The following is a 19,540-nucleotide window of genomic DNA, read 5'->3' as shown; positions in this document are numbered from 1 at the left end:
GTCACTGGCGAACCCTAAACGAAAATGACAAGTCAAAAAAATAGTGCTGTGGTCGCATTTACGCGATTAGTTGAAATGATGATGATGATACCACTTTCATCAGACAAAACATGGTAAAGCTTTTATTCATAAAGCCTTTTTTTGTAATACCAAGTTATTAGACATACAAGTATTTAGTTTTAGTTCCCTTTTTAGCGCGCGTTTACACCTAACGTAGGTATTAAGTACTGCTTTTCCATACATATTTTCAACTTTTCGTTCACACCAAATCGACAATACGCTTGTTTTATATAATTTTGTTAGTTAATAATAAACACTTTAGTAAGTAACTTCACTTTATTCAATTCACACATAAGTCGCCACATGACCCAGCCTCAGACGCCAGCCCTAGCCAAGCCTTCACATCTCTTGACTTGATTGGCTGTGAAAAAATGTAAACAGCGAATCAACCAATCAAAGGGCAGAATTTCTTGACGATTGCGACAGCCATGAAATGGTTATTCTTACACAATTGGGGGGCAGGCCATAGATCTAATACTAGCCTATAGAACTATAGAAGATCCGCCCCCCCTTTTAAGTTAAAATATAGTTACCTAAATGGGACGGTTGTTTTACAATTTATTCTACTAGATCTCGTTACCACACTGTGAGGCAGTGATGGACTACTACAACTGTGAGGTAGTGATGGACTACTACCCCTGTGAGGTAGGTACTGATGGACCACTACCTCCTTGCCCACCCACAATTCCACCTTTACCCACAATATCAGAATAATCATTCCTAGTAATAAAGTTAATATTTAAATAAGAAACATGAATGATGAAACATGTCTTTGATTTCTCCTTACCAGTGTCCCAACCTCCTTTTTAATAATATAGGAGCTGGGAACAACCTTGCCATCCACTCTACCCGGGTGCTTATCCATAAAGTCAAAGTCAAAGTCAAAGTCAAATGATTTATTCAAAATAGGTAATTAATAACTCTTTTTGAAAGTCAGATGTTGGATTTCTAAGATATAGTGGTGATAATTATTTCGCAAACTTAAAACTAAAGCTACGAGGGTTCCAAACGCGCCCAGGTCTGAGAAGAGCCCACAACAAACTCAGTATACATACATAATAGTGTTTCTATAAATAATTCACATTGTTTATAGAAGCACTTAATACGATATTAAACTACATTTAATTCAAAAATCCAAATGTATCCAAGGTCTAAAGTTAGGTGCGAACGTTCACTAATGTAGAACATTTATATCGCTGAATGTAGGCTGAATGTCAATATCATTGCTACGAATGCTACAAACAATGTAAACAGGAAAATACACTTTATTTACATCCATAATTATTACGGCCCCATTACCTATTCTGAGTTGTCATAATCTATACACGCAAATAAATGAAATTGAAATGTCTGTCCGTATAATATGAAATATCTGTCTTTTCCACGGTAATGGCACTACCGCGCTAGCCTCACTCGGTTCTCAACTTGTCCCACTCGAACCGGTATTGCTCCAAACCACAACCGAATTTCTGATTATTTTTTACACAGTTTGTAGGTATGTGTAAAGATAGTACTTATTATCTATAGGTACAATCAGCAATAGTTTATGCAATGTGTTTGAACAGACATAGCTCCAAAACGCAACCAAATCCTAGATCAGCCTTTACGGGGTTTATGTAAACATAACTAGAGCTTACTTATTACACCATGAACAGCTATATCCATTCAACTCTTTTTTTGAATCAGCATTGCTCCATAACGCAACCAAATTTTTGGTAAGTTTTTACATAATTTGCATGTGTAAGGCTAGCACTTATTTTCTACATGAGCAACAGCCATTTTTCTCGTCGTTTTTATTTTTGCATGTACTTTTGAAGGGCATAGCTAGAAAACGCAACCGAATCGTGATCAGTCCTTATACGGTTTGCATGAGCACAACTAGTACTTACTTTCTATACCGTCACCAGCCATATCCATATCATGTAATTTTTGGTAACGATCAGGCATCTTTCAGGCGCCATAAATACTTATCACAACCACTCAAGGCTGGCATAGTGCCATATTTAGCTTCAGAGAGTTGCCCTCTATCCTTTGAACCCGACAAAATCCATATCGGTGATGGTTACCAAATTTGTTGTGACCCGCCGGACCATTATCACCGCCTTCTTAGTTAACGTCAATCTGAGGCGAGTGTACGGAATCACGGCAAAGTTTTAATACTTTAATGGAATCGTGACCTAGTTCATTCACGGCTCGTTCAAATTCGAATGATTCCGTAAGTTAACCCGCGCTGACCTACATCCGTAACTAGAATGACAGCTGACCGACTTGTCCAAACTATGTAATCGTTAAGCTTTGATTTCTGTGATTTATTACAAAGAACTATGTAACTTTTTACTCCTGAAAACTTCTTTAGGCGCGTTGGGTTATTTTGGAATGGGTAAAAAGAGCTGTGATAGCCTAGTGGTTAAGATGTATGCCACCTATTTGGAGGTCTGGGGTTCGATCCCGAGCACGCACTTCTTTCAGAGTTACATGCGTTTTAAGCAATCAAATATCCTTTTGCTTCGATAAAGGAAAACATCGTGAGAAAACTTGAGAGCTCTCCATAATGTTCTTGAAAGTGTAAGAAATCTGCCAATCCACACTAGCCAGCGTGGTGGACTGCGGCCGAAATTCTTCTCGTTTTCGTCTTCGTAACGTCAATCTGAGGCGAGTGTACGGAATCACGGCAAAGTTTTAATACTTTAATGGAATCGTGACCTAGTTCGTTCACGGCTCGTTCAAATTCGAATGATTCCGTAAGTTAACCCGCGCTGACCTACATCGGTAACTAGAAGGACAGCTGACCGACTTGTCCAAACTATGTAATCGTTAAGCTTTGATTACTGTGATTTATTATGAAGAACTGTATAATTTATAGGGTTGCGTATTTCAAAAAAAAAAAGGAACCCTCTTAGGATCACTTCGTCGTCTATCTGTCTGTCAATTCGGGGGAATCAAAACCTATAGAGTACTTCCCGTTGATGTAGTTTTGAAAGGCAGGTAGGAATTACGGCAAAGTTTTTTAATCTCACTTCCGACAACCGTTGAAGACGTGTTCATGACGAAATTTGGCAAAGAGATAGATTTATTTTTCCAATTCCTTTAAAGAAGGATTATAATAATTTGCATCCCGTTCTTTAAAGTTCTAACAGTATTAAGTAACTAGATAATGCCCGCGACTTCTAACGCGTGGAATTAAGTTTTCAAAAAATCCCGTGGGAACTCTTTGATTTCCGGAATAAAAAGTAGTCTATGCCCTTCCCCGGGGTGCAAGCTATCTCTGTACCAAATTTCATCAAAATCGGTTGAAAGGATGGGCCGTGAAAAGCTAGCAGACAGACAGACGGACAGATAGACAGACAGACAGATAGACAGACAGACAGACAGACATACTTTCGCATTTATAATATTAGTATGGATTAATAAAAAGCAATTAAGTAGTAATAAAAAAAAATTCACGCAGACAAATCAGCTAGTAAAAATCAAAATGTAGAGGTTCGTATGTGATAATGAATGTTGCCGTCACGTTTTTACTACAGTACCTAAATGCTTAACAGAAAGACGGTTTTTGCCGAGCCTGTTACGCCAGGAATAGAAGACGTTGAAGTGACGTTAGTTTGATATATGAGGCAGCCCTTTGTGCGTTCACAAAGACTTTGGGACCGGCACCGACAGACCTTGAGATGTAGTAATGACAGCGTATTTCAGTTACTGACTTTACTTACGGCCAACCCACGACTTTAAGCGGGGCGGTAAGTAACGCGGTGAGCGGAATGGAGCTGGAAACCAGTTTTTAGTTATTTACTAGGAAAATTTACAACTACTTAAACTATTATCACCGTCATCATCATCATTATCATCAAGTTTTTATCGGCTCACTACTGAGCACAGGTTTCGTCTCAAAATGGGAAGGATTTGGCCATAGTTTACCATGCTAGCCTGCAAGGGCGGATGGGCACACCTTTGAGAAAATTATGGAGAACTCTCAGAGTCAACTCTCGAAGACTTTGGGACCGGCACCGACATACCTTCAGAATTCAGATGTACCTATAATGACAGTGTATTTCGGTTACTGACTTTACTTACGGCCAACCCACGACTTAGCGGGGCGGTAAGCAACGCGGCGAGCGGAATGGGGCTGGAAAATATTTTTTAATTATTTACTAGGAAAATTGACAACTACTTAAACCATTATCACCGTCATCATGGATCCGAGACATGGTCGCTAACTATGGGCCTCATAAGAAAGCTCAGAGTCACTCAGCGGGTGATGGAGAGAGCTATGTGCGGAGTTTCTCTACGTGATCAAATCAGAAATGAGAGAACTCGAGTGACCGACATAGCTCAACGGATTGCGAAGCAGAAGTGTCAATGGGCAGGGCACATAGTTCGTAAAACCAATAGACGTTGGGGTCCCAAGGTGCTGGAATGGCGACCTCGCACCGGACGACGCAGTGTTGGAAGACTCCCTACTATAGGTGGACGGACGACATCAGACGAGTCGCAGGGAGCCGCTGGATTCAGGCGGCGCAAAACCATGGCGTGTGGAAGTCCCTACAAGAGACCTATGTCAGAATCCCTTGCGAAGCAGGGATAGATCAACTACTTTCTGAAACTTCTGTGACAGAAAGAAAGATAGACGCCGAGGTGATTTCGTAATAGGTAAGTATATAAGATATGAGTTAGTATTAAAATGATATTACAGAACAAGTGAAACCCTTCAAGCGAAGCCTCAGACCAAAGCCACGGTGAATATAAAAATGTACGTGTTCAAAATATCACTCGTCGCTCGTTCGCTCATAAAAGATTCTGATGGTTCTTTTACATTTCGAATATATTAGCCGTTCACACATTACATACGATCCGCACTTACCGCTAGAGTTTCTTCCTGCATACCTGAGAGTGTTCTCAAAGGTGTGTGAAGGGCAATCCGCAAGGAGACCCCTGCTTAGTACTAAGTCAGCGATGGTAAACAGGCATCATTACTCATCATTACTTTTTATGAGCATGATTGTCGTCAAGCGCAAGCCTCTAAAGGTATAAAAGGAAAAGCTGCCTGATTGATCTATCAACGCACAGCTCAAACTACCGAACAGATCGGCCTAAAATTTAGCATGCAGATGGCTATTATGACGTAGAGATCCGCTAAGAAAGGATTTTTGAAAATTCAACCCCTAAGGGGGCAAAATAAGTAGGGGTTTGAGATTTGTCTAGTCCACGCGGGCGAAGTCGCGGGAAGAAGCTAGTCTTACAATAAAAATATATAAAATAATGCCGCATTGTTGCATGCGTAAAGCAGCCTACATTTTTGCATTTCTTTGAAATATTCGCGACCACTATTTTGCCGCATTCGGCTCAGCTTGGTTGCACCTAATGTGCGATCTACATTAAGGAGGTATGAAAAGTTTGCTGAATTCCGCTGACACTCACTTTATAATCCGACATTTTATTGGCGTGAAATTCTCAGGATTGCTTTATTGCGAAGATAAATGCTTCAATAAGTGCATCTAAAGGCGTTATTTGTCTTTTAGAAGCGTATTTCATTTCGGATTTGATGACATCGCCCTCCTAAAAATTATATCATTGCTCCAATCTGTTTTAAACTTCCATTTTTATAGGGATTCTGACATTTTCTCGATTTGATTTGCATTTCAGTTTTCAGTGTCCTCTTCAATCAGGGCATTCCAAACCACACCACAGCAGTAGCAGATTCGTTTGATGATTTAAATCATAGTATAATTTTGAAAAAAGGACTAAGTCAACTTTCGCTTTTCATATTCAAAAAGGTTTTTTTTTTGAAAATTTGCTTTACTTAAATAGGATATCTCTTAATGGGAATCCTTGAGTGATATGATAACTAGTAACTCGTTAAATAGGTTTTTATAGAGCTTTTTTTTAATACCGGTCAAGGGCGTGTCGGACTCGCACACTAAGGGTTCCGCTTTCGCACCATCGCGTACAAGAAATCTCAAACCTTATACAGGTAAAAATTTGCAAGTTAATGACTGACTGCGCCATCTAGATTTGTAAATCGCTAGAAAGTAATTCGGGAACACAAATATTTTGTGATGGAACCACAAATTCACGGTTTTCGGATTTTTCCTTTACTTGTGCTTATAGGTTTCTTGACAGACACGACAGACAGACAGATAGCAAAGTGATATTATTAGGGTTCCTTTGGTCCTTTTAAGGTATGGAACCCTAAAAAACTACCGTTTGAAAAATAATGACCGCCAAAGTTTTTAGCAATAATTTGGTGTGGCTACGGCTTCCAACATTAAGCGTGTTTTACCTAAACAGTTTTTTAAACTTTAAAAGCCAACTGTCTCGAAATAAAAGCAATTAATAATTTAATTCTTGTATGGTAAGCTGTGATAGCTTAGTGGTTAGGGCGTCCACCTTCTAATCGGAGGTCAGGGGTTCGAACCCCTAACTTTTCGGAGTTATGTGCATTTTAAGTAATTAAATATCACTTGCTTAACCGGTGAAGGAAAACATCGTGAGGAAACCTGCATGCCTGAGAGTTCTCCATAATGTTCTCAAAGGGGTGTGAAGACTATCAATCTGCACGTGGCCAGCGTGGTAGACTATGACCAAAACCCTTCTCATTCTGAGAGGAGACCCGCGATTTATAGTGAACCGGCGATGGGTTGTTCATAATGATGGTAAGTATATTTTTGAGATCACTTAATGTGTTAGAAGTTTAGCTTAACCTATGTAATGCACACCGATATTTCAATGCCTTCGACTTCGTATACGAATAGAACACCCTCCCCAGAGACTACTCGTTCGAGTCGCTCGTGAGCAATACATACTTGTACTACCAACAAAGAGGCGAACAGACGTACTGAGGGAATGGGAATTGGTTTCTACGTGTACAATTTACCTACTAGAGAAATATGGGACACCTTTTAGTAAGACAAAGAACTATTTTAACGGAAATACGTGAAGTTATACAACGCATAAAATTTAACTCTTCACACGCCAAGTTAACTTTTTGTGTCAAATTTTATGTCAAAAGTACGATTTCAGTCCTTATTTTAAGGTGACGCTGGATGCACGTCCGAACTGCTCGGCCCACGTGGGTAACCTGTATGCTATTTCACCTAACATTGTGATAGAAAGAGATAGACTCAGTGATGAGCAGTGTAGCGAGTGCATGCGCTCACACTAGCGTCCGGATATATTGATGATGGCACACAGATAGTTGGACAGATGTCACCGATGAATTTTTGTAAATATTATATGATTTATGAAGGAACTATTTATTTCAATTATTATTGTATAAGATTTTATGGAAGAGCGGGGTCGCCTGCCACGAGTACTCGTAGCAATACTAAAACAGTTACTGGGATGGTCCCAATTACTACGCACTATGTGAAATTGTTTTACCTACTGAAATAAATATTTTTTAATTTTTTTTTGAATGATAATGATTACCTACTTATCTTTTGATGAATACTATAAAATCTCACTTACATACATACCTATTAGGTAACTACTGCCTCAGCGTGTATAAACAACTCGTATATATTATAGAAATCCATACTTCTATGAAGTGTCTGTCTGTAATTTCGAAATAACTACCGCAAGCTCATAATATTGTTATTTGAACTGTACCATAACAGCTGAATCAAACGTTTTTAAAAACTGTCTGTCTGTCTGTCTGTTTGAACGGGCTAATCTTCGGAACGGCAGAACCTATTTTGACGGGACTTTTACAGACAAGTAGAGGATTAACAAAGGATACTTTTTTAACCGAGTTTTAAAAAAGGAGTTGTGTTTTTCTACCTATGTACACAGAAATCTCCGAGATTTCTGAACCGATTTGGGTATTTTTTTTAATTGATAAAGAAACTTTGCGACATTGTCCTATATAAAATGTCATTTTATATAGGACACACAGGATTTCAACTCCTCAATCCTGATGCTGCAGGGGACATGACCACCAAAACTTATGGGATTTTGAAACTGTCGGTTATAAATTGATATTGGAGGTAGGTACCTATATCTACCAAGTAAAGACTTTATCATTGAACTCGAAGACCCACTTCTCGACCCTGATGCTGTACCTAAGGAATTGCATTGCTAAATCGTGGTGATCCCACGGAATTTTAAATGAATCATCGCCCACGCCCGTTCGGTACCCTCATTCCGCACATTGTTTTGATTAGTCAGTCCACCAATCACAACAAAGCATTCTCCCCTGTCCCCCGCCAACATTTTACGATTTTGTTTTCATGTAAAACCTTGTATATGCGTACTCTAGGAGTTGAATTCTCTGTGCTGGCGGATTACCTATTAGGAACACATGATTACACTTTCGTTTGTCTGTGAAAATAACTTTTGTTGCCTACACTTATCTATTAGTAGCGACTAAAAACTATATATACTATCTACTTGTGTATACAAAAGTCAAAATAAATTCCACTTTGATCTCAAAAATGAAAATTTTATTTTTATAAGTAGGAAGTAGGTACAATTCAATTTCCCTCTAAAAGCCCACTACACACATAAACACAATATGTATCATTTTCTGTTTCAACAGTCACATTAGATGTATCATTCGACGCAGAACTATTGAAGCTCTCCATTTCATTTCTGGAATTAATAAACATACAATCAACATAATTATATTGTGAGTATTATCTATATAGAATGTATGCAAAAAACATAGCATAACAACTTACAAGTATGGTATGGTAGACCTTTCAATATTTAGTACAGAATTGAATGTTGCAGCATCATGTTGGATTTCAGTGGTACGTATATTGGGCACATTCATTTTATTTTCCTTGTTTTCTTCTAAAAGGAATGTCTTGAGTCACTAAAATACAACATAATTCAGCATTGACAAATCTGACAACAAATAGTAAATCTCTATATTATATAAAAATGAATCGCTGAATGTGTTGCTGATCGCAAATCTCGAGAACAGCTGCACCGATTTCGCTAATTATTTTTGATAATATTCCTTGAAGTACGGGGATGGTTCTTATGGAGAGAATTTATTTTAAAAAGTCCTGAAAAAGAATCGACTGTAGGCGGTGCGAAGTTCGTCGGGGCAGCTAGTAACATAATAATTATATTATCCTAATCCTAATCTAAATATATAAAAAAAAAAGGTGACTGACTGACTGACTGACTGACTGACTGACTGACTGATCTATCAACGCACAGCTCAAAATACTGGACGGATCGTGCTGAAATTTGGCATGCAGATAGCTATTATGACGCAGGCATCCACTAAGAAGGGATTTTTGAAAATTCAACTCTGGAGGGGGTGAAATAGGGGTTCGAAATTTTGTGTAGCCCACGCGGACGAAGTCGCGAGCATAAGCTAGTCTATAATATAAAAATGAATCACTAAATGTCATCGCAAATCTCGAGAACAGCTGAACCGATTTGGCTAATTCTTTTTTTAAATTAGGTATTCCTTGAAGTACGAGGATGGTTCTTACCGAGAGAAAAATTTAAAAAATTTGAATCGACTGTTAGGCCGTAGGCGGAACGAAGTTCGCCAGGGCAGCTAGTGGAATTATAAATGTGAAAGTGTAGATGTTTGGATGTTTGTTACTCAATCACGCAAAAAAGGCTGAACGGATTTGAATGAAATTTAGAATTCTTAACTGGATTAACACATAGGCTACTTTTTATCCCGGAAAATCAAAGAGTTCCCGCGGGATTTTGAAAAATGTGAAATCCACGCGGACGAAGTCGCGAGCATTAGCTAGTATCTAAATAATATCAACTTACAAACACAGTGTCAAATTTTCAGAAGCTGGCTCTAAATGGTACGGTGTGATAGCATCATAATCTAATTCAATTCGATTTTTTGCTTTGTCGTTTCCTTGTCAAAGAAAATCTTGTGATCCACTAAAATAGAAGTATATAGGGATGATTTCAATGAAACGGCGGTAAGTTACTGTTTATAAAGTCACTTATATTGGGTTATCACAAACGTTACAAAGTTACATCAAAATTACAAACAAAGGCGACATCCGCTCTTACAAATACGTCGCGAACCCGATTACGTAACGCGCGTTAAGGGTTTATCTCGCCAACGGAGCCGTCCACCGCTCGTTGCGGTTCGTATCAGACTAAAAAGTAAAGACACGCCGGCCGCCGCGCACACGCTGGAAAACCTACTCAGGGGGGAGCTCCGCCAACCGCTGCGCGGACCCGATGACGAAGTTACTTCACGAACTTTAATCTAAAAAGCCGTATTCTGGAGGGCCGCGTCCCTATTTTGGAGATCGCGCTATATTCTCCCCCTTCAAGTCACAAATTACGTCCCGGATGTGACTTGGCAAGAAAATAACAGAGAAAAGAAAAGAAGTAAACAAAAAAATGAAAGAAAACGGAGTATTCGCGGCCGAGTGGTGCTAAGTACGAGGAGCTGGATTGACCCCAACATTTCTTCTTACGCGGTCTTCCCCCTTTCCTACGCTCCACCACTGGACCCTGACCTTCGCATGGCGTAAGGAGGCTAGCGTGATATTTTCCTTTCAAATCGCCATTTTTATCGGCCACTTCATAGGTAGTGGCGGTCACAGCTCTATGAATGCGATAGGGACCCTCCCCTCGAGGTGCAAATTTACTGGTAAATCCCTTTGCTGCTTGGCTTGGGCGATTGCTCTCCACGAGTACAAGGTCTCCCTCCTGATAAACCTGCCCTTTACGGCGACCTTTGTCCGCCGAATCCTTTCGGATGTCTTGCTGATGCTCTATGCGCCACTTCACTTCCTGAAGATTTTCCACGAAGTTCCGTAGGTATGGTGTAATCTGTGGCACGTAATTTTGGGAATCCACAACTGTTCTCAAATCATGTGCTATTTCCACTGGGGAGCGGAAATCCCGCGCAAAGGTGAGGAACGCAGCCGATCGTCCAGTACCTTGATTGGGCGCCGTGTTCAGTGCGAACCGCACAGCGGGTAAGACCTCTGGCCAGCGCCTATGATCAGGATCTATCAACATGGCGAGCATCTGCTTCATTTCACGGTTCTTCCGCTCAGCTGGATCAGCCTCCGGGTGATAGAATGGCGTCAGAGTTTGCTTAACTCCCAGGACGTGCATTGCTTTTTGCATAACCGCCGATACAAATTGCACCCCATTGTCTGAGAGGACTCGGCGAGCGAAGCCGTATCTCATAAAGATCTCTTCAATAAGTATCTTGGCGCAGTTTTCTGCAGTTGCTTCCGATAGAGGGAATAGTTCTACCCATCTACTTGCAGTATCTTCTACCAGAAAGATCCATTTCTCTCCATTACTCCCTTCCGGTAGGGGGCCAAATAGGTCAATTGCAATAACTTCGAAGCGTTGTTGCTGAACCGGGGTTTGCAGGAGTCCCGCAGGTTTAAGGTTCGAAGGCTTAAACTTCTGGCATAGTTCACAGGATTCCAGATATCTTGCTACATACTGCCGCATATTCGGGAAATAAAATCTCTCCTTGGCCTTTTTCAAGGTGCGTTCCAAGCCCAAATGTCCTGCCGTAGATGCATCATGGATTTCCTTCATAAGTTCTTCGCGCATGGACTCTGGCACAACGAGCTGTGGCTCTTCTGATTCACAGTCCGGATCAAAACGAAAAAGAACTCCCTGATGAAGGCAATAACCACGGTCCGTCCAACGAATTGCCGAGGTGTCATCCTCAAGATCACTAAGTATTTTCTTTATCTCAGTATCCTCCAACTGAGCTAAACGAATCTCTTCAGAGTTTCGATGTGGTAGATCCACAGAAATCGGGCATATGTCACACGTAGAGTCTTCATTCGCCGACAATTGGCACACTGGGCGACTCAGTGTGTCAGCTATCACGTTGACTTTACCCGGAGTGTACTCCACCTCCAGATTAAAGGCTTGAATCTTCAAAGCCCAACGGGCTAAGCGCCCGCTTGGAGTCTTAAGGGAAAATAACCACTTTAAGGGCTGATGATCCGTTGCTACTCGAATCTGAGCTCCTTCCAGGTATCCACGAAATTTATCGAGAGCCCATACCACGGCCAGCGCTTCTCTTTCGGTAGTACTGTAGTTCCGCTCTGCCGACGTCAGCAGTCTACTGGCATATTCTATCGGCTGCTCCGTTTTCGTCTCCGTACCCTGTAAGAGAACTGCTCCTAGAGCATACGCGCTCGCATCCGTGCGTAATACAAAAGGCTGACTGAAATCAGGTTGCCGTAAAATTGGGGTGGTAGCCAGTCTACGCTTAAGTTCTTCAAAAGACTGGGCTTCCCTCTCCCCCCATTTCCAAGGTCTATCCTTCTTGGTAAGATCGGTCAGAGCACGGGCCACCTCGGAAAATCCCAGAATGAACTTGCGGAACCAGGAGCAGGTTTGTAAGAAGGTTCTCAACTCCTTCAGTTTGGTAGGAGGTGCCATCTCTAACACGGCCTGGACCTTCATAGGATCAGGTTCGATACCATGAGTAGTGATCACATGACCCAAATATACTACACTTTCTCTGGCAAAAACACACTTGTTCCGATTTGCTTTAAGCTTAAACTGTCGTAAGCGTTCGAATACTCGACTTAAATCGCTAAGGTGAGAGTTCAGATCTTCTGAAATTACAAGTATATCATCGAGGTACGCTACAATTGTTACATTCGATAAACCAGCACGAAAGCGATCCATTAACCTTTGGAAGGTGGCCGGAGAGTTCTTCAGGCCAAATGGCATCCGTCGGAATTGGAACGTACCAAAAGGAGTCACAAAAGCAGTCTTGTGTCTATCCTCAGGTGCGACTTCAACTTGCCAGTATCCAGATTTTAGATCTATTGTTGACATTACACAATTAGGTTTGGTTGAAGATATAATCTCATCGATTAGCGGGAGCGGATACTTATCCGTTCGCGTTACTGCGTTCAATTTCCTATAGTCAACGCAAAATCGAGTTTCGCCGTTCTTCTTAGGCACCAGAACCACTGGTGAAGTCCATTCGGACTCAGCTTCTTCTATTATATCCTCTTCCAACATCTTATCAATTTCCACCCGAATCATTTCTTTTTTTATCGGTGTTACGCGATATGGCGGTGTAGAGATGGGAGCCGCATCACCGGTGTCGATTCGATGAACGGCGAAAGGAGTAGGGTCTCCCCCTGGCTCAAAGATATCCTCATTGGCTTTGAGGAGTGTGGCCAACTGCTGTTTGTCGGCAGGAGAAAGGAGAGCACCTTCGCACTCACGGAGACCAATCGCTGAGCTAACTATAGCCCGATCCTCACGTTCATACCGAAGGTCATACTCACATTTTACCCCGGCAGCACGCAAAGTAAAACGATTCTTGCTGAAATCCAGGGTCAACCCAGCGTCCTGGATAAAATTCATCCCCAGCAACGATTCAGTAGCACCCGGTAAAACCATAAATAGCGTTACAATCTCCACGCCCTGCACTCTCACATTAACTAAAGCAGTTTCTACAGTCTCTACACGCCTAGTTCCGTCAGCAAATTTTAATTCCGTCTCAACGGATTGAAAAACTTGTCCGTTACTACGCAAATGTTTGGTTAAACTACCACTTGCAACCGAGTGTTTCGCACCGGTATCTAACAATGCTGTACCTAAAGCACCATACACTTCCACGTCAAATATCGGTCTCACTCGTGGATTTAAGCGACACACATCATTAACCGCCACTGATTGGAAAGCAGAACTGGAGGTTGTAGCCGTCGATGCCGCACGCCCCTCCTTGCAGACCGCGCAATTTGACCGGATCACCCCTGGCGTCCCACAGCCAAAACACGTAATCGTGGGCTCGCTGGTCTTCGAGGCAGCTTCCTCAACCGTCCTGGTTTCTTCCTTCTTCTTTAACCGGGCGCAAGTATTCGCACTATGGCCATAGAACTTGCAGTACCCACACTTTTCACGTAACCGCTTGGGAAGCGTCGGTGATGACGAAGTTGTTGATGACAAAGGTGTCGATGACGAAGTTCCCTTTGATGTCCCCTCCTGAGCGGACTCTTTGACCGCTGGTGCTACACGACGCCCTTCATCGTAAAGGTCTTCAATGCGCCGTGCCTCGCGAAGGAGGTCCATGAAGTTGTTGAAAGAGCTGCGTGCCACCTTTTCACGAATACGCCTGTGTAGTAAGCCGTACACCATATCTAGCTGCACAACTTCACTTACAGCATCCGAAGGCAATTGAGCAAGAAGAGCGCGCGCTTTACAAACAAAAACATCCGTTGACTCTTCTCGTTGCTCTTGTTTGAATAATTCACGATATACACGGTGGGGTGGAAGACGAGGGCCAAATGTTTGCTTGAGAAGCTCTACTGCTTCATTCCATGAGCTCACCGCCTGCTTCACACCCTTCCACCACGTGGCGGCGATGCCGGTTAGAAGCATGGATAAACCCCGTACTGCATTTGCCTCATCAACACAAACACAATCTTTGTATGTTTCTACCGCGTCCAAAAATGCTAGCACGTCGCTCTGTTTCGTTCCGTCAAAGCGTGCTGTGCATTTCGTGAAGTTCCCTGAAGATGCCGTCGTCGGCGCAGGTGAAGGTGGAACGCTCACACTCTGAGCGTGCATCACTTGCTGAAGAATGAACTGAAGTTGTTGATCGGTCATCATGATGGGACTAGACGTCGCGCCAACACCGGCAGAAGCTGGCATGCCCGCGGCCGCGCACGGCGCATTGCCAGCGTGCAGCGTATCGCCAGCATAAGGAGTGCCAGCGGCATCCACGGACTCGTTAGAAACAGATCTTCCGAGACCCGCCCTCGCAGCGTCCTGTTCCATATGACTACGTGTTCGCGGCATTGTGAATACCACGACAAAACACGGAAACCTGATCAAAACAACCACTCAACAGTCTAGTGGAACCTTAACACAAAGTTTGTAAAAGTTTTGTAAGTTTGCAAAAGTTTCCCAAAGTTTTCACTAAATCACAATATTGATAACACAAAAGTTCAATCACTTTAGACGAATACAGCGTTCAACAAAATATTTAAAAAAACTTACCGCCGAAGCACTAATTATACCTACTGTGCGTATGTATACTTAGTTATGTTTGTGGTTATAACACACAATCGTCGCGGCGCGTTAGCAGTCCAAATAATTGTTCACTTAATACACTGTTAGTCACTTAATTCACTGTGAGTATCGGCCTAGCGTTGGGTAGCCAATTATAGGGATGATTTCAATGAAACGGCGGTAAGTTACTGTTTATAAAGTCACTTATATTGGGTTATCACAAACGTTACAAAGTTACATCAAAATTACAAACAAAGGCGACATCCGCTCTTACAAATACGTCGCGAACCCGATTACGTAACGCGCGTTAAGGGTTTATCTCGCCAACGGAGCCGTCCACCGCTCGTTGCGGTTCGTATCAGACTAAAAAGTAAAGACACGCCGGCCGCCGCGCACACGCTGGAAAACCTACTCAGGGGGGAGCTCCGCCAACCGCTGCGCGGACCCGATGACGAAGTTACTTCACGAACTTAAAGGTTCGTACGCACCTGAGCGGCGCGGCGCGGCGCTTCAGCGAGCTGCACGTCGCGGCACAGAGCTTCAAAATATCATTTCTATCATTTTGTATGGCGCATATCGCACTAGAGCGGCGCTGCACAGCGCTTCACCGCGCGTTGCCGCGCGGCACGGCTGGAGAGAATATTTTGAAGCGCAGCGAAGCGACGCGCAGTGCAGTGACGCTAGTGCGACATACCCAGCGGCGCGGCGCGGCGCTTCGCGCTCGTACGCGAACGGGTATAAAAGTGACGCGCAAGTGACGCGAGGTGCCGCGTACTGAAGTTGTAGTGCGGTAGGCACCGTCGAGCGGCCTGAGGTGACGCGTTCTGCAGTCGGACTGAAGCGCCGCGCCGCGCCGCTCAGGTGCGTACGAACCTTTAATCTAAAAAGCCGTATTCTGGAGGGCCGCGTCCCTATTTTGGAGATCGCGCTATAAGTATAATATATAAGTATTTATTAAAAATAAATAAATGTCATCATCAAATTCACCATCCTGGAGAACCTTGAAAACGACACTCGCGTCTATTTTTTATAAAAAGTGCTGGCCCGCCATCTTAGATTAAAAAATTAATGTCATTATCAAAACCAGCATCCTGGAAAACCTGAAAACGACACCCATTTCTATTTTTTGTGAAAAGTGCATGTCTGCTATTTTGGATTTGAAAATAAATGTCATTATCAAATTCAGCATCCCGGAAAAGTACATATTCAGTCAAATAAAATTCCCGTCGAGTCACATTGTTACTCACGTCGGGTGTGACTCACGGGAATAACCCCGAAAAAGTAATGGCATTATCATCACAAGATAATATTATGGTTTGGAAAGATTCTGATGAATTTTAATAGATCTCCTCTTTGCAAGCGATTTGCTTTTGCGAGTCTAAACCGTTTCTTTTTCCTCTTCCGCCAATCCATTTTTGTTTCTGTTACATGAAAACTCAAGTATATAATTAAATTGTCTAAGCACACAATATGACCTACATACTTATATTTGTAACTAGATGATACACGCGACTTCGTCCGCGAGGATATAGTGGTTTTTTAATCCCACGAGAACTCTTTCAAAAGCGATCACTATTTCAAATTTCAGCCAAATCCGTCTTGTACTTTTTGCGTGAAAGGGTAACAAACCTATACACACACACACGCAGATACAAAATTTCGCCTTTATAATATAAGTGTGATTTGACAACCCTGACTTTCGGAATTCGGATAAGTCCAAATTATATTTTATTACTAGTTGATGCCCGCAACTTCGTCCGCGTGGAATTAGGTTTTTAAAAATCCCGTGGGAACTCTTTGATTTTCCGGGATAAAAAGTAGCCTATGTGTTAATTTAGGGTATACCCTAAATTTAATTATATACCAATACGTGCAATTTATAATTTAAAACCGCGCGATTCCCTACGAGAGATATTTAAGGAAATAGGTATTCTTACAGTAGCTTCCCAATATATTTACAATAATATAATTTTTGTACGACAAAACATTCACAGTTACAAAAAAATCAGTGATCTCCATGATAGGCAAACTAGAAACAAAAATAAGCTAGCTACTCCTGCGCTCTGCCTCTGGAAGGTGCGAAAGTCATTTGTGGGAATGAGTGTAATATTTTATAATAAAATTCCACAAGCAATTTTAGACTTGCCTTTACACAAGTTTAAAAAATGTGTTAAAAGTATGCTCCTAAAAAAAGCATATTATACAGTCGCAGACTATGTAAACGATAAAAAAGCTTGGATTTGACTCGCTCCAGCAATGCACGGGGGTGCAATGGCTTGTATAGTACGGTATAATAACATTGTAAATTGAAAAATTAAAAAGAGCAACCGCCGAGTTTCTTGCTGGTTCTTCTCGGTAGGAACGGCATTCCGAACCAGTGGTAAATTAAACCTGACTATTCATAAGCACTTTTAAAAAGTTTACATGAATAAAAAAACATTCTATTCTATTCTATTCTATTCTATTCTAATTAACACTTTTATCTATCTCCATTCCCAATTTCATCCAAAACCGTTCAGGCGTTTTTGTGTGATTGAGTAACAAACATCCAAACATCCACACACACACATCACTACACCTATTATAAATGTGAAAGTGTGTTTGTTTGTTGGTTCGTTGGTTTGTCCTTCAATCACGTCGCAACAGAGCAACGGATCGAAGTGATTTTTTGCATGGGTATGGTTGACCTGGAGAGTGACATAGGCTACTTTTTATCCCGGAAAATCAAAGAGTTTCCACGGGATTTTTAAAAATCTAATTCCACGCGTACGAAGTCGCGGGCATCACCTCATCATCATCATGATCAACCCATCGCCGGCTCACTACAGAGCAGGGGTCTCCTCTCAGAGTGAGAAGGGTTTTGGCCATAGTCTACCACGCTGGCCATGTGCGGATTGGTAGAATTCACACACCTTTGAGAACATTATGGAGAACTCGGCATGCAGGTTTCCTCACGATGTTTTCCTTTACCGTTAAAGCAAGTGATATTTAATTAATTAAAACGCGTATAACTCCGAAAAGTTAGAGGTGCGTGCCCGGGATCGAACCCCCCGACCTCCGTTTAGAAGGCGGACGTCCTAACCACTAGGCTATCATAGCTTCACCTAGTTTATAATATTAGTAGGATATATGTAAACTACTACCACCAGCTGTCGATACGATGCATTCTAAAATAAATCGACCGACCGACCGACAGACCGACCGGCCAAGTACGAGTCAGACTCGCGCCCCGAGGTTTCCGTACTACAATAGTAAAATGTTTATCTCTAAATCTCTGTTTAGAGATAAGCATTTACAATGTAACTTAATTTATTACTACTATGTAACTAGAATTTCGGTACATATAAAAATGAATCGCTAAATGTGTTGCTGATCGCAAATCTCGAGAACAGCTGAACCGATTTCGCTAATTCTTTTTTTATAATATTCCTTGAAGTACGAATATGGTTCTTACGGAGAGAAAATTTTTAAAAAATTCCTGAAAAAGAATCGACTGTTAGGCGGTACGAAGCTCGCCGGGGCAGCTAGTGAAAAATAAAAATAAATAAATAGGTAAATAGTATTTTTTGACATTTTGCATGATAAATCAAAAACTATTTAGTATGCACTAGATGATGCTCGCAACTTCGTCCGCGTGGATTTAGGTTTTTTAAAAATCCCGTGGGAACTTTGATTTTCCGGGATCAAAAGTCAAAGTCAAATGATTTGTTCAAAATAGGTAATAAATTACTCTTTTCGATTGTCAGTTGTTGGATTTGTAAAATATAGTGTTGATAGACCTTTTTTTTTGGGTTGTGCCACACATGACATACTTTATTCCGGCGCTTCTTCTACTTGAGGTTTTTTGACTTTATTACTCAAGTATAAGAGGCGCTGGGATAACCTAACCAGTTGGTAACTGGTAATGTGTGGTACAGCTTTAAAAAATAAACGTTTTTTCTTTTCTTTCTTTTTCTTTTCTAATAATATGCCATATGACATAATGCTGTGAAAGTAACTAAAATATACTAGTCTCGCCGTTTCTATGTCTGTCAACAGGTGAGATTGCAGTCAAGGGCTAACTTGTATCTGAATAAATAAATAAAAAAGTACTATTTATACGAAGCGTTGCGTACTTTGTTTGTAAGACGGACAGACAGACAGACAACAAACTGATCCTATAAGGGTTCCTTTTTCCTTTTGAGGTACGGAATCCTAATGATCTCTCTTTTTGCACTGCATTTAACCTGAATCCAAGAATTTCCGATCCGAAATAGTCGTAAGCAAGACTGTATCGTCACCTACCACCAGGTGAGATTGCAGTCAAGGGCTAACTTGTATCTGAATCAATATTATTATTATTATTTTATTACTTATAATAAAACTGTAACAGGTGAAATTCTGTACATTGAAGATATTTTGAAATTTTTTTTTCGAGGGCACTCTATAATCGATACTGAACCCAAAACTGGAATTTTTTTCATTTTTGTCTGTCTGTCTGTCTGTCTGTATCACGGCCGCGCATCACGCTGAAACTACTGAA

General features: G+C 41.5%; 2 protein-coding genes and 1 long non-coding RNA gene across 3 annotated transcripts in view; all 3 read right to left on the bottom strand.

The window, feature by feature from the left end:
- Positions 1–15,952, bottom strand: part of LOC138403561 (uncharacterized) — a 209,535-nt gene extending 193,583 nt beyond the window's left edge. Inside the window, exons 1-2 of the mRNA XM_069504680.1 lie at positions 15,892–15,952; positions 12,021–15,487 (exon numbers count right to left, since the gene is read on the bottom strand). Coding sequence (XP_069360781.1) covers positions 12,021–14,805 — 2,785 coding nt within the window. The 5' untranslated portion in view covers positions 14,806–15,487; positions 15,892–15,952. The remainder of the gene's footprint in view (positions 1–12,020; positions 15,488–15,891) is intronic.
- LOC117990616 (neural cell adhesion molecule 1-like) overlaps positions 1–19,540 on the bottom strand; it is a 186,976-nt gene that overhangs the window by 135,368 nt on the left and 32,068 nt on the right. The window lies entirely within an intron of this gene.
- On the bottom strand, positions 7,985–9,931 carry LOC138403543 (uncharacterized). The gene is made up of 3 exons (XR_011237793.1): positions 9,802–9,931; positions 8,736–8,872; positions 7,985–8,646 (listed from the first exon to the last, which is right to left on the bottom strand). It is a non-coding gene; the product is annotated as an uncharacterized lncRNA (long non-coding RNA).

This window comes from Maniola hyperantus, chromosome 18, assembly GCF_902806685.2.
Source record: "Maniola hyperantus chromosome 18, iAphHyp1.2, whole genome shotgun sequence".
Taxonomy (NCBI): Eukaryota; Metazoa; Arthropoda; class Insecta; order Lepidoptera; family Nymphalidae; genus Maniola; species Maniola hyperantus.
The sequence above is the reverse complement of the archived record's forward strand: the minus strand, read 5'-3'. Positions and strand labels throughout refer to the sequence as shown.